This window comes from Syngnathus acus, chromosome 6 (assembly GCF_901709675.1).
Source record: "Syngnathus acus chromosome 6, fSynAcu1.2, whole genome shotgun sequence".
NCBI classification, from domain to species: Eukaryota; Metazoa; Chordata; class Actinopteri; order Syngnathiformes; family Syngnathidae; genus Syngnathus; species Syngnathus acus.
Genome location: NC_051092.1, coordinates 5,278,223 through 5,292,691, shown reverse-complemented (window position 1 = coordinate 5,292,691; position 14,469 = coordinate 5,278,223). Strand labels below are relative to the sequence as shown.

The following is a 14,469-nucleotide window of genomic DNA, read 5'->3' as shown; positions in this document are numbered from 1 at the left end:
TTTTTTTCTTCAAATGTGCTTTTGTATTCTTCACTGTGTCGAAATAATGGCAATGAACACTTAGTTAGTGTTCTGTTCTCCATCACCTGGAGGCAAGAAGTCACTGTCATCATTTCCATAATCCTGGAAAAAAAAAACCCTGCTAACTTCCGTGATGACAATTAGGCTTTAACGTGGTTGAAAGAAAATCTCGTTTAGCCGAATTGTATTTGGAATAATTTGTTACAGACCCCAAACTGTCACCATCATAAAATCTTGAAAGTCAGATTTAAACTGTAAATTGACATATATGACTAATATGTTCACCTTGCAAAAACGAAACTTCTTTCTCAAAGGCGAATCAGTCATCTTGTCAGGATGCCTCCCCTGGTGAGGTGTTCTGGGCGTTTCCCACTGGGAGGAGACGCCGAGGACAACTCAGGACAAGCTGGCAAGACGACTATGTCTCCCAGATGGTTTGGGAACATTTTGGGACCCCGCAGGAGGAGCTGGATGAAGTGGCCAGGGAGAGGGAAGTCTGGGCTTCCATGCTTGACCTGCTGCCCCCGCAACTCCACATTGGATAAGTGGAGTAGAATGATTGATTGGATGGATGGCAAACCAGCAAAGAGCAGACGCGGCGTCAGAAAAAAAAAAGAATGTATTTTGATTAAATGCTTCGTGCTGTCAGCTGCTGGGTTTTTAATTACTCTGTGTTTGAGTATCTAAAACTGATTTAAACCTGAACACAAGAGATCGCTACTAATGATTGGATTGATTTTGGTTAAAAATAACGATAACGTAACTGGAAAATAATATGTTTTGCACATTAGCATTTGTGGTTATTTGATTTTAAAATACAAAAACTCATGTAACCCAATAGAGATAAAAATTTTGTCGCGTGCACAGCTCTCATGCAGTCTCCTCACTGATCCTTAGCGTCGAAGCAGAGGGATTAGTAGCAAAGGAAGGAAACAGACGCTTCGTTTTCAAAGCACATAGGTCTTGCTGTAAAGAAAAGGAAGAGGGTGTGCCTCACAAGCTATTACAGCATCACTGAAATGGCCAAGGAAAGAGACACACAACCACACCACGCCACCATGAAAGAGCTTTGCACAAGAGACGAGGTCAGCCTTTAAAAGGTAGCAATTCAGAGTTCCAATGTAATTGAAAGTAAAACCAAACAGCTAAAAAGAAGTTGCTAAAGCTCCTCAAAGCATACCTCCGGAGATCCCACGGTGAGGCCTTGATGGAGAAAGAGAGCAATATTGTAAATTTTGATAAATATCTGGTGTATTTTTTGTATTGTTTGATAATTATCTGGTGTATTTTTGTGTCTAGTCTTGTACTTGCCAAAATAATCCCCCTCGTTACCGTTGAACGCACGGTGCCGTGTTGGGAATGGATGACATCATGTCATTGACAAGGTCGTCCTTTTCATTCCACACTTGCTATTGTGTGATACGCCAGATCGCTTATCTAATGGATTATCTTTTTTTTTTAAATCACTAGGTAACATTAATAAGCCGCCGTACGAGGGGAAATAAAATCCCACTGCCTGCCAGGCAGGTGTTCCCACATGGTTTCTAACTGTCATAGTATATGACCTTGCAGGATCAGATACTATGCATCTTGTAAACAAAACGTCAGTTTTCGGTTTCACACCGTCCGATCCGAATTTGCGAATTATAATTCAATGTCACCTGTCCGTGCCATCAGCACCTCGGACAGTTCCGTTTCTCTGCTCCTGCTCCTCCCGTCCTGTTATGCAGTGGTCAGCACTGATTGTCCGTACCTGCTTTTCACCACACACCTGCTTCCAGCTTGTTAACCCTTCTATATCAACCCAGTTTTTCTGCTTAGACACATGCACGCCTGCCATCTGTTCCTGCTCTGTTCCCCGATTGCGGTTTGCCTGATTTGTTGTGTAGCAAAACGCCTACTTGCTTCCTGCTCTGCTTTGTGCTGCTTTGTGCTCTGCTAGATTGGACCACATGCCTGTCCTTACTATGAACTCGCCTTGCCCTCGTCTGCCTCGACGATACATAACGCTCGCTTGCCGACTGACTCGTCAGCCCGCCTAGTGCACCTGCCCTTCTGGAGTTCCTTTTTTCCCTTTACCCTAACCGTGACATTCGATTATCAAAGCGGAAGTAAACTCCCAAAATTTGCATTCACCAGTTAAAAAATGCGTTGGACGGAAATGCATCGCTTGGCAGCCCAACCCTAACTATATTAATGTCACAGAAAAAGTTCACGCTGAAGTTATTGACGTCACTATCACCCACTTATGGTGCAAATTATACTTAATAACTCATCATTTAGGTCATCTTCAAAAAGAAATGGCAATTATATAGTAAGTATAATTATGTGTTATTTGGAAGCATAATAGCTCATTTTCTTTGAAGAACCATTTCTTATGAGGTCAAAAAAAAAAACTACTGAGCCAAAACTGTCTTCACCAATTTTCTCCTATTGTGAGGATCATTCCTAATGATTATGTACAAGAAACATAACACAGTGGACTTTAAGCTTAAACAAGGCAGTTTTATTTGGACAACACTTTTCTGTAAACAGCCCATGTTTTATCCAGTATATAGTAAAAGGGCAGAGCCAAATTACAGGTTCTATGTTTTTGATCATCAATAAATGCAGTTTCTATTTTACTAGTTTTAGAGTGTATTAGGATTGAATAGCAGGTTAATGTCACGAACAAAGAGAAAGTGACAAATAATACACAAAGATAGAAAAATTAGGCAAAATATTAAAGCTGTTTGGCACCAACCAGGTTGGGCTAACCCAGGATGTGGACGTCGTGTTAGAGGTGCCAGCATCCAAGACTGGAAGCCGAAGCAGGAACCACTCTCCACGGCCCTCTTCCCAGAGTAGCATAAGGAGGCGTGGGTGGACTCATTTATTAAGTACTACAACAACCCACTCTTTTGCTCCTCTGCTGTGGAGAGGGTGTTTTCAACAGCAGGTGACATCCTTAGACCAAAGAGGGCCCACCCTGGCGAGTGCTAGCTTTGGCAAGCCGGTCCTCCTCAAGGGAAACATGTTCATATTGGGGTAGCCCACCCATAAGGGGCAGTTTGAGGAGGAGAGGCAGCAGGGGGGCGAGCAATAAAAAATAATTTAAGTATTTCTACGTGCAAAAGTTGTCTACATTAATTCATAATTTATAGTTTTTATATGTACTAAAGTGGTCCACACTGTTTCACTGGCTTTAAAAGAACAAGGATGGACAGACAACTAAAATCATGAATAAGGCCGGAGGGACGATGATGCCAGGGTGCCCTGGTCGCGGACAGAGGTCAGAGGACGGACTCGCAAAATTTACTAGGGTGCCCATCTCTGGTAAGGACCCATAACTTGCAGCGGCGACCAAGCTTTCTGACACTGGGAATTGCATTCTTCAACCAAAGGTTGTGCAACTAAATATTAATTGCAATCGCCTCAGGGTTCAAAGATTGTGCAAAGAGTAGCGGCTTATAGTCCGGAAAATACGGTATCTCTTTCGATATCACAAAGAGAGAACAGAGATCAGTTCAATTGATCAGTTTCAATTGAAATATATTCATATTATTCTGTAACTATGACATTGTGTGGCTATACCAATTGGCTGCAGCAATCACTCTTACGCCCTAACACCATTTATTGAAGCTAGCTGAAATTATGGTGTTAAGTAGCTTGCGAAGGCTTCTTAAAAAATACAGGCAGACAATGAATAAGATTAATTTAGAACAAATTTTAATTTCATCTGAATCATTGGAAGCACATATCCAAGTGACATCTTTCATTGTCTGAGTTTGATAAATAGTATTCATAAAACACTTTGGATAAAGTTACAGGACAAACGTCCCGGTTTATTTCCTCAGTGTCCCCACTCCCAAACAGGTTAAAAAGAAGATTTATGTACTCTGTTTTATATATTTAAAGAAGGATGTGGCTTTCCCACCTTAAACAAAAATATTATTTGTAAGGGGGGAAATGTAAAAATCTGTTACTTACACAACATTAAAAATATAATTGAAGCAATTTTTTCTAGCAGTGTACTTCACTATTCAAGAATAAAGTACAGCAGTTGGCTAGGGATGTACAGGTACTGCACGTCTTGTGTGAGTGAAGCCTGTTAAAAAAAAAAAATTCATTTTGAGGACTATAGAGTCAATCAACTTATTGGATGTAAAGTAGGCTTCTTCCAGTGCTTGTGCAATGTCTTCACATGACACTGTACAGTAGTATACCAACATGTTTTCTTAGATAACCCTTACCTTCCTTCAATACCGTAACGAGGGTAATACATTTATAATACAGTGGATAATTGCGAATTCACCTATTATTTGCAAAACAAGTTACCTACTTGCAATTTTCACTGACATGGCTAAAAACTCAGATTTTTTTTTAATCACAAAATACTGTCTACATTATGTAGGATATTTATTTTATTGAGTGTTTCCTTAAATGAGATGATGAATGGTTACTGGCTGCCATAATCAAGTGTAAAAGCCAAACTACTGAACTATACTAACATCAAAACCAGTGGAATATGACTATGACTGCATGGATCCAGCAGTTTCTGGTCAGTAGACATGGAAATGCTAACTCCTATGTTGACTGAGAGGACTTTTGTACCACTGTTGGCCGCCCCAGGACAAAGTCGGCACCCTTGTTGTAACTCCTACAATTTGACGTGCAGTCAAAAGTTCATTGTTTTACACCGGCCTGCACAATTATAGTCATTCATCATCATTTTTAACGTGCACGTACATGCACTGCACATTGTGCAGCTTTTATTTAGCTGTCAATAAATTCTATATTGTACAGTATTGTGTCAAAGCATTTGAAATGCTCTTAAAGTTTTGGAATCAAAGTTGGGGAATTTGTGGTTTCAAGTATTAATCTAGGTAACCATATCTATTTTAGTAAAGTGTCATTTATTCGCGGAAATTTGCTATTTGCTTGGTCACAATGCCTGGTTAATAGAGGTGGTCCACAGTTTATGCATTTTAGGTGTTTCTTTTTGCCGTTTTCATAGTAACAATGCAGCCTATACCTTTGTATGGTATTATGACAATTGTTAACAACCATATAGAGCAGGGGTCGGGAACCTATGGCTCGCGAGCCAGATATGGCTCTTTTGGTGACATTATTAAAAAGAATACATTAGTACACTCAAAAAATCATTGGTCTTAATTAAAATACATGCATTTAATTGTATCTAGCCTATCGATTTTTTTTTAAATGGTATGGCTCTCACGGGAAAATTATTTGTAAAAAATGGGCATGTATGGCTTTGTCCGCCAAAAAAGTTCCCGACCCCTGATATAGAGTGATCGCCTACATATCATAGAAGTGTGTGTGTGTGTGTGTGTGTGTGTGTGTGTGTGTATATATATATATGTTTTTTTACATATGTTATTTCATAGTCAGGTTAAGACATGGTTGTGTTCACATTGTTATTATATTGCCATCTCTCATGCTTCGTTGAATGCTGTGACCTGGGTGTCCGTTTTGACCAGACCTCAGGTTTGATCCCATGTATTCAGGCATGGAGACGCTCTGTTGAAGGGTTCTACCCACAGGGCTGCTGTGCAATCTTTCACTGGTGAGGTTTGTAACGTTGTGTGGTTGATAGAATGTCAAACAGTCACTTTCCAGGATGAGGTCACCATCATCATCTTCTTCTTCATCGCTGTCACCCTCTACGATACTGTTACTGAAACATATGACAGAACAAACCACGGGGTTTATGTTCCGGTGCTTTGTTGATATTTGAAAAGATACATTTGATAGCCAACGTTAAAAAAAATGTAAATTTAAGTACATTTTTGGGCTACAACAAAACAGGTCTCATTTCACATATTTACCACCAACCACTTTGAATCAGAGTGACAGAACATTTGTCATTGTCAGCGTTGGCAAAGTACTCCACAGCAGTAGAATCATGTCCAAACGTCTCCAGGATCAACAAACATTGCTGTATATGTTGAATATACTGCAACGCTATTGCACACAACGTGCCTCATTTGTCAGCATGGGAGGAGTGAAGCTTGAGCTGCACTGCAGCAAAAGTAAAACTGTTCATGTGTGGAAGGCGACACCAAGTGGACAACAACAGTGCCTGTGTCCTCTCCCTGTCGAGCACCTTTTACCTTGACAGTCAAACAAAGAATGTGGCCAGGCAATCAATGTGTATGTGCGTGTGCGTGTGTGTGTGTGTTCTAAAAAAATTACATTGAAACAAATTAGTGATATTTACTTCACACAGAAATTGTTAGTAAAGTTTTCAAGGAGAGTTTTTGAATAAATCTGACTTGCATTCTATTTCACGGTAGTTTAGCGCAGAAGAAAAAATCCCCTTAAGGGTTGAGGAACAAACCAGCAACTCACAGGTTGGGAGCCAACCATTCTACCACCTGAGCCATTTCACACCTACTGTGAATTGGTAAACTGTAGGTGTCTCCTAAAGGAGACTTCAAATACAATTTGGTCTTGGTATGAGTATTCTGCCTGACACCAGAGATTTACTAACACCAAATCAGAACTGGTGGTGAACATGTGGAGAGTAAAACCCAATTACACCCTTAAAAATGGGCTAAAAAAACCCAGTTTGGGTTAAAAATTAGACTGACCAAACATTTTTTTTTTTTTTTTTTTTTGCAAAACAGCCGAAAGGTGGATCTAACTGACCCAACTTCCTGGGCCGCTTCGATTTACAACCCAGCAGTTTTAAGGGTGTGGAGTTCTGAGAAGGAATGACATGTCAAACCTTGCAGTGATGGGGGTGCTGTGAGTGGCAGGACTCGTTGAATCATGTGACAGAGCGGAGCCTGTAGATCCATTTGAGCCAAAAGAACCAGAATTTCCTGTTGTTTTACTCCCTCGATGCATGACATTGTTCCTCTGGTTAGCTGGTTTCACTGTCACTATAAGATTGTGGCTGTTGGCCACCATCATGTCTGTCACCTGAAACGATATGGGAAGATAGGTTGCAAGTTCTGATATATTAAAGATGCAAACAAGCATGCTTGTGAGTGTTGATGAATAGGTTTGGCATTTCTCGGAATGCATAATTTACTCTATTATGATCGCAGAGCAAAAACACACTTTGCTGCTGCTGATTTCGATGACAAAGAAACAAAACCAACATGGATTGGTCTCCATTTACGATTATGTCACAGGAACAAAATGCAAAAAGCAAGAGCTGGAATACAAACATTACAACCGGGAGAACATAGTGAGCCTTGTTTTACGGGCTCAGCTTGCTAGCACAACTGATGGTAACTGTCACTAGTAGCATAACGTCCCCATTTCGGTTACAAAAACGATTTCATAGGTAGACTAAGAAAATTCCTTGTGGTAATATTTGATTGAAGTACTGTAACAGTAGTTTATGGCCGCCAAGTGTAAATGTGCGAGTGCATGAACAATGTATTGATTGCGAGTCGTTTGACTGTTGAATTGTCCGAAAAAGCCCCGTAAAAATCCAATGCATTATAATTATTATGCGATGTTCATGACATCCATCCATTTTCTGTACCGCTTTGTCCCCACGGGGGTCGCGGGCGGGCTGGAGCTTATCCCCGCCGTCATCGGGGGACACCCTGAACCGTTTGCCAGCCAATCGCAGGGCACGCAGAGACGAACAACCATTCCCACTCACACCTAGGGACAATCTGGAGTGCTCAATCGGCCTACCAAGCATGTTTTTGGGATGTGGGAGGAAACCGGAGTGCCCTGAGAAAACCCACGCGGACATGGGGAGAACATGGAAACTCCATACAGGGAGGGCCGGAGGTGGAATCGAACCCGCCACCAAGCCGCCTATGTTTCTTGTCTATGTTCATGACAATTAACTTTAAAATTAGATACTGAAATATCAAGGCTTCTTTTCTGAAAATGGTTCACATGAAGTGATAGAAAATCTAAATAAGCCCATCAACTATCTATTTAAAATACCTGTACTTCTGTTAGTAGTACAGAAGGTGAGGAGAAAACACATGACATATGTAGGCCAAGGCATGAATACAAGAGTCAAAATATTTTTTTACAAATGGATGATGATATCGGAACAGTTTTGTGTTATTATTTGGAATTTACCTGGTCTAAAGATTTTCCTGTAACATCAATACCATTGACCTCAAGAATCTCATCGTTAACTCCCAAGAGCCCAGTACTCTCTGCAAGACCACCACGCACAAGGCGGGATATGAACACTCCTGGAACCTATGGCAGTGAAAGGGATAAAGTAAATACAACAAAGGGACACATGCGTACATCAACCTCTATCAAAAGTACATCTTGACAGCTACAGAAGGCATTGTAGAAGTTACGATAGGCTCCTGGAAAAGGTCAAACAATGCATTTATTCATGAATTCTTGCAGACCGCTTATCCTCACGAGGGTCGCAGGGAAGCTGGAGCCAAGCCCAGCCATCTTAGCACAGCAGGCAGGGTACACCCTGGACTGGTCGCCAGACAGCGAGGAAACTGGAGTACCCCGAGGAAACTCGCGCAGACACGGGCCGAACATGCAAATTACACACAGGAAGGCCAGAACCCGAAACAAACCCTGCACCTCAGAACTATGAGACAGACGTGCTAGCCAGTGCGCCACTGTGCGTGCCGGCCACAAACCATACATTCTGTAATCATTTCGTTTCGAAGCACCCAACAATGTGTTCAATTGAATTGAAACATTGGAATGTGTTACACCATTTAATCAGTGCAGTATTTTAATATCAAATGATGAATGTTACCTTTTCTACACCATAAGGCGTCACTCTCATACTGGCCCCATCTCGAATGTAGAAGCCCAGAGGTTTACGGGTACCGTGCTTGTGGAGCCGTACTCGGCGATGTGTCTCGGGTAGGATATCCACGTCAATAATCGATGAAATTTGACGGAAGTTCTGTGGTCGACCAATCATGAGACCCATTTTGCTCTTTGAGTGGGTAGACATTGAACCAGCCGTACGGAGACCTGTCAAACCCAAGCCTTTTTTCCGCCTCTGGAGGGAGTTAGTGGCGAAAATTGCAGGTTCATCCTCTGACAGAAGAAGATGGAGAAAAGAGAAACATTTTTTCGTATTTAAAATCATGTTCATGGTGGCTGTAAGCTAACAGTTTCCATGAAAAAGTCAGATACTGTACATACGGAAAGATGTGTAATCATCGTAAAATCATTCGTAGTAAGTTATGGAAATAATAGAGACAGCTCACTATAATGCAGTGTGGTTTAACACCACTAAAAGCTATAGCCAAAACAATCATCATATTGTTAAATTAACACCTCTCTGACAAGATTGGGCTTTATGACCTTGGAAAAGGCAGAATATTTGATACAGCTCTCGTACTGGATATCATTGTACTGTGCAAGTGGTCAGACTGTTGTTGCTGCTATGGCAGCGTTTGCCAACTGACTGCTGAGTCAGCCGGGAAAGTGTTAGGACCTTTGAAAACAGTAACCATGGTTTGAGTTGGCAGTTCTAATTTTCAGACTAACATGACAAGTGCCTGCCATCTTTGTTGAATTTTGAAAAAACAAACAAATGTGCATTTCAAACGTTTCTAAAATTATCCCTACTGCTCATACTCTTTTCTCAGGAATAATTTTACATTTGTGCCATTTATGGGAACTTTTTAGGGCAAGTAAGAGTGTCGGTCATTTGGATAAGGGGTTCCAAAATAGCAGAGAAAAATCAAACGGTCGGGGAAATATAGTATGTTAAGAAGTTAAAGTGTTTTACTATTATGTTTTACTCTAATTTGAAGGTATTTAGGACTAGATTTTCTTCAGGCCAAGCCCCAAAATACTATTGTTTCCCACACAGAGACACATAGAAAAAAACAAATCAATTTCACCAGAACCCTGCACCTGACTTTCAAAATTTAAGGAGTGTTGTTTGTTGGCTTTACAATTACTACATTTAGCACATTGACAAGCTGTCATTTTAGGGAAATAACATTGCTGGCTTATTACTAGCAATAGTCTTGCTTATAGTAGAATAGTCATTAAATCCATCTCAGTGCAAATTAGAATATTACATCAACATTTAATATCACAGTATTTCAATTCAGTTTACGAAATCGTGACACTATTCTGTTAGAATGGTCATGTTGTAATGACAAGGTGTTAGTTTAAAAGCTGTGAAACATGTCAGTTTGTGTTGTTGAAGAATATTTGATTGAAATAAAACACATTTTCATCGCGATTAAGAGACAAAGGTATTTTCAAATATTGGTACTTCGTAATGGCAAGTATTCAAATGCAAATGTTGGTACTCGTATTCAGTTTGAAAAAAGTGGTATCAATGCATCCCTGATAAAAAGTGGTCCTTTTATGACTGTTTTCTATGCTCCATGGATTATTATAGTTATTTTAAAATTATGATTATAAAATAAATATTTATTAAGGAAATGGTTTTCAATGCATATCCCAGGTTTAGAGCCTTTATCAATTTTTAACTGTCTATTAAAAAAAATACGACAGAATACTGTATAATTACATTCTTACCTTTCTTGGTTATGATAATGCGAAGTAAGGGATTTGCTGATGAGACAGCTTTGTGGAAGTTATCATCATTGTTGATTGGAAGAAGGTCTCCATGGTCATCTGCATATCCCAATAACATGTCTACTTCAGGGATGCGATGGATAGTTTGGAGGAGGCTATAGAACTCTTGGAAGCCACCTGGGCAGTTCCTCTTGAAAGCAAAGCGGCGGTATTCTGCGTCAAACTGTGAACAAGACATTGAACAGCAAGAAATGCTATTTTAAACAATGAAACAATACGTCTGTGTGGCAGATTGAGGATATGAATTACAATGTAATATTTACTTTTCCATTCATGTTTTATCCTTTAAACAGAGAAAGGCATTCTGCCAGTACTGACGTCACTGAGGGACTACAGTTTTGCTGGTGAATGTCTTAACACAACAACATCGCGGAAGCATCGGAAACACAGGTGTTTGGAAACATTTTGGTTTCAAAAAACACGAAAGGAGCAATGAACTGGATAAGAGCAAAACAATATGTAATATTTGCGGCATGAAAGTGAAATATTGGGGCAACGCCACGAATCTCAGAAACCATCTAACGAGACACCACACAGATGCTAAGTCTGTATCGGCTACAATTGCAGCACGACACTGCATTTGCACGTAGGAAGTTACTGGCAAACTTTACTCGAGCCCAGCAAATAACAAAGGCTATCGCTAACAGTAAAAAAGTATTTTCTGACATTTGCAAAAAAAAAAAGACCAATTGCACTACAAGACAATTCAGAATATTTCTCCATTTTATTTCTGATTGCTTTAATTTATTAGTTCATTTTTAAGGTTGTGTCTGTTATGATAGAGATTTATTTTGACAACCACTGTGACATTTGCACAAAAACTTTAAGCTCTTTTATTTACACAGCCTGTCATGTTGTTTGGTTTATTGCATTTGTGTTTCAGTCAGGCCATGTTAAATAAAAAGTACAGTCAAACCTCGGTTTTCGACCACAATCCGTTCCAGAAGGCGGTTCGAGGAGCGAATGGGTCAAATTCCGAATCTATTTTCCCATTACAAATAATGGGAAAAAAATTAATCCGTTTCAAGACTAAAAAACCCCGCCTTTTTTAATCAATTTTTCATTTGCGCATTTCTTCAGCGCCACTTCAGCTCACTTCATGCTAACGTCGATAAGGACTTTCCAAAAGGGACTGAATTTCGCAAGCGCAAGTTGGACACTTTGAAAAGTCAGGCAGAAACAAAGGTTCCAAAAAATGACAAAGCACTCAGAGACTGTCACGCTTGCATTGTTTCAACTGGCTTGGAACATTGCACGGCCTAAAAAGCCATACAATGAAGGGGAGTTCATTAAAAAATGCCTCAGTGACGTTATTGAAATCTTGTCTCCTAAAAAACGACAAATTAAAACGAATGGTCTGTCCCGCCACACATAGTAAGTGAAAAAACGCTATTGTAAATTATTGTTTTTGTTTGTGGACTTTGTTGAACTGAGAATTTGTCTGTGCGAGACAATGCACACAATGTTCAATGTTGAAAATGTGGTCTTTGGTCTGGTCTTAGTACTGTAGGAGTCAATTTATGTCATTATGTTGGTGCGTGAGATGATGACGTCACACAATAAATCTGGCTGAGCAGAGGGGTGTGTGTGTGTGTGTGTATGTGAATGTGTATGTGTATGTGAATGTGTATGTGTGTGTGTGTGCGCGTGCGTGAGTGTGTCTGTGCTTGCGTGCATACATACCTGCGTGTGTGTTTGTGTGTGTGAAATGGGGCGCGTGGAATATTTCTAGCCCTAACCCTACATTGTTTACCAAAATGTAAACTGGTTTTTCAAACACTGTCTGATAACTATGCGGAACATACATTCTTCGGCTGCTTGCTGGAGGAGTCAAGCGACACATGTCGCAATCATCATCATCATCGGCATCAAAATACGACGTTATGTCAAATATAAAAACGCGTTCAGGGTATTTAAATGTCAAATAACTGCATTTTCCGGAGGACAATAAGCATTAGCAATCAGGGCATCGTATGTCATCAAGCCAACATCATTCCACCGACTTACTCACTTTACTTTTGACCTCGACCACGCTGTCCGAGGCTTTGAACGACGTCTGCTGTTGTCGTGACATTCTTGTCTCGGTTTGGAAGACAAACTGCGGCACTCCGACGAAAATCATTCAGAAATATGTTTCCCTCGTCCGCTCCGGTTAAAGCAGTTCCAACAGCATAGAGGCATGAGAGAGCCACGGCGAAATTCACTTAGCATAACACTCGCGTTTTGGTTTCTGGTGTGTTGTGTCAAAGGCTGATGGGCTAAAATCCATTGCCACCGAAACAGGTGGGATCTTCTGCATTGAGTGTTGTGAGCTAAACCGGAGCCAAGATGCGGATCCACCTCCAATCCGAGAAGGCTGCAGGCGGAGGGCGGGGCATGGTGGAAGATGACGGCACGCCTTCAAAACAATGTCATACCAACACAGAATTGCTTCCAACCATAATACACTGGTGTGTGCGTGCGTGCCCGCGCCCACCCGCAAAGGTTAGAGTACAGTAATCCCTCGTTTTTCGCTGGGTTACGTTCCAAAAAGAACCCGTGATAGGTGAAATCCGTGAAGTAGAAACCTTTATTTCATTACCATTATTATTCTTTGGTTTCAATACAAAACCAGTTTTCAGGCCCAAGCATTTGTTTGTCAAAGAGAAGTAAATGCTTTCTTACAAATAACTAAAGTAAAATAATAATTTAAATCATCAATACGAAGTACGTACTGTAAAGTAGGACAAATTGTGACTCACGTGTATTTCACTGCGCCTTTGACTGTGCCGCTAGGGCAGGGGTCGGGAACCTATGGCTCGCGAGCCAGATACGGCTCTTTTGGTGACTGCGTCTGGCTCGCGGACAAATCTGACATTTGTTTACACAATTGAAGTCATAAATAATTTTGTTATATTATCAAAGTAAAAAATGGACCTACTGAAATCAAAATGTTAAATTAGCTTTCAAAATATAAAATATGATGATGTTTGCAATCCATCCCATTTTTTTTCTACCGCTGAAATCCACGGTTGCGTCATATCAGCCAATCCCACCTGCCCTTCGGTGTACAGAAGGGTGACGCCAGGTCGGACAAAAAAGCGTGACTTTTATTAGACAATACGGGGTCGTGAGAGGTAAAATTCCAGCCGCTTTATTTAAAATTATTAAAATTAAAACACGACATGCTATATGTTAGGGTTGATAGATTAATTTGATCCTATGATTATGTTGGAATGTAACCTGTAATAATTAACCAAACTTGTCCTGTCTTAACAAAGTAGTAGAACAAAGTTCTAAGATCCTTTGAACTGATTGACCAGCTGCAGACGAAGCAATCAAAGTTGTTCTGTTTCCCCCAACGTCGTAAAAGACCCCCTGCTATGCTTTGACCAGCAGCCAGGGGTTCACCCCCATCCTGACCAATCTCACCCCCATGCTGCTTTCTCTCAATAAATACTCTCTTGCAAGAATCTAGAGTCAGACCTCATTCGATCATCGCTGTATGCACAGCGACGAATGACTCTCCACTTGCAAGTGTTTAAAAGGGCATACTGTCTCCCGTGTGGTTCTTGCAAAATAAGTTAGAGTGAGCACATCTCTAACATTTTGGTGCCGTGACCCGGATCCCTCATACCCACTGCTGGTGGACGGAGGACGACGTCCTGCATTGTCGACAAGCCAGCGTCCATTAGAAGGACCTGGAAAAGAAAGACCTGGGAAGAAGTGCCTTTCCTGGACCAATCCCATCTCCATCATAGGTGACCAGTACCTCTCCTGGACCAGTCCCATCTCCATCGGAGGTGACCAGTGCCTCTCCTGGACCAATCCAATCTCCATCAGAGGCGACATGTGCCTCTCCTGGACCAGTTAAAGCTCCATCAGAGGAGACCTGCACTTCTCCTGAACCAATCCTGCCACAAAAGAAAACCA

The 14,469-nt window shown here is 40.9% G+C and overlaps 1 protein-coding gene across 2 annotated transcripts; it reads right to left on the bottom strand.

Moving 5' to 3' along the window:
* Nucleotides 1–5,383: 5,383 nt before the first annotated feature.
* pard6a (par-6 family cell polarity regulator alpha) lies at nt 5,384–12,920 on the bottom strand. Of its 2 annotated transcripts, none has more exons than XM_037254709.1 (6): nt 12,565–12,920; nt 10,498–10,720; nt 8,741–9,030; nt 8,083–8,208; nt 6,752–6,948; nt 5,384–5,698 (listed from the first exon to the last, which is right to left on the bottom strand). In XM_037254709.1, exons 2-6 carry the CDS (start codon nt 10,613–10,615, stop codon nt 5,431–5,433), a joined length of 999 nt encoding a protein of 332 aa, XP_037110604.1. In that variant the 5' UTR covers nt 10,616–10,720; nt 12,565–12,920; the 3' UTR covers nt 5,384–5,430. The 2 variants fall into 2 exon arrangements, with proteins under 2 accessions (XP_037110604.1, XP_037110603.1); XM_037254708.1 differs by having other exon boundaries at nt 12,569–12,920.
* Nucleotides 12,921–14,469: the final 1,549 nt, after the last annotated feature.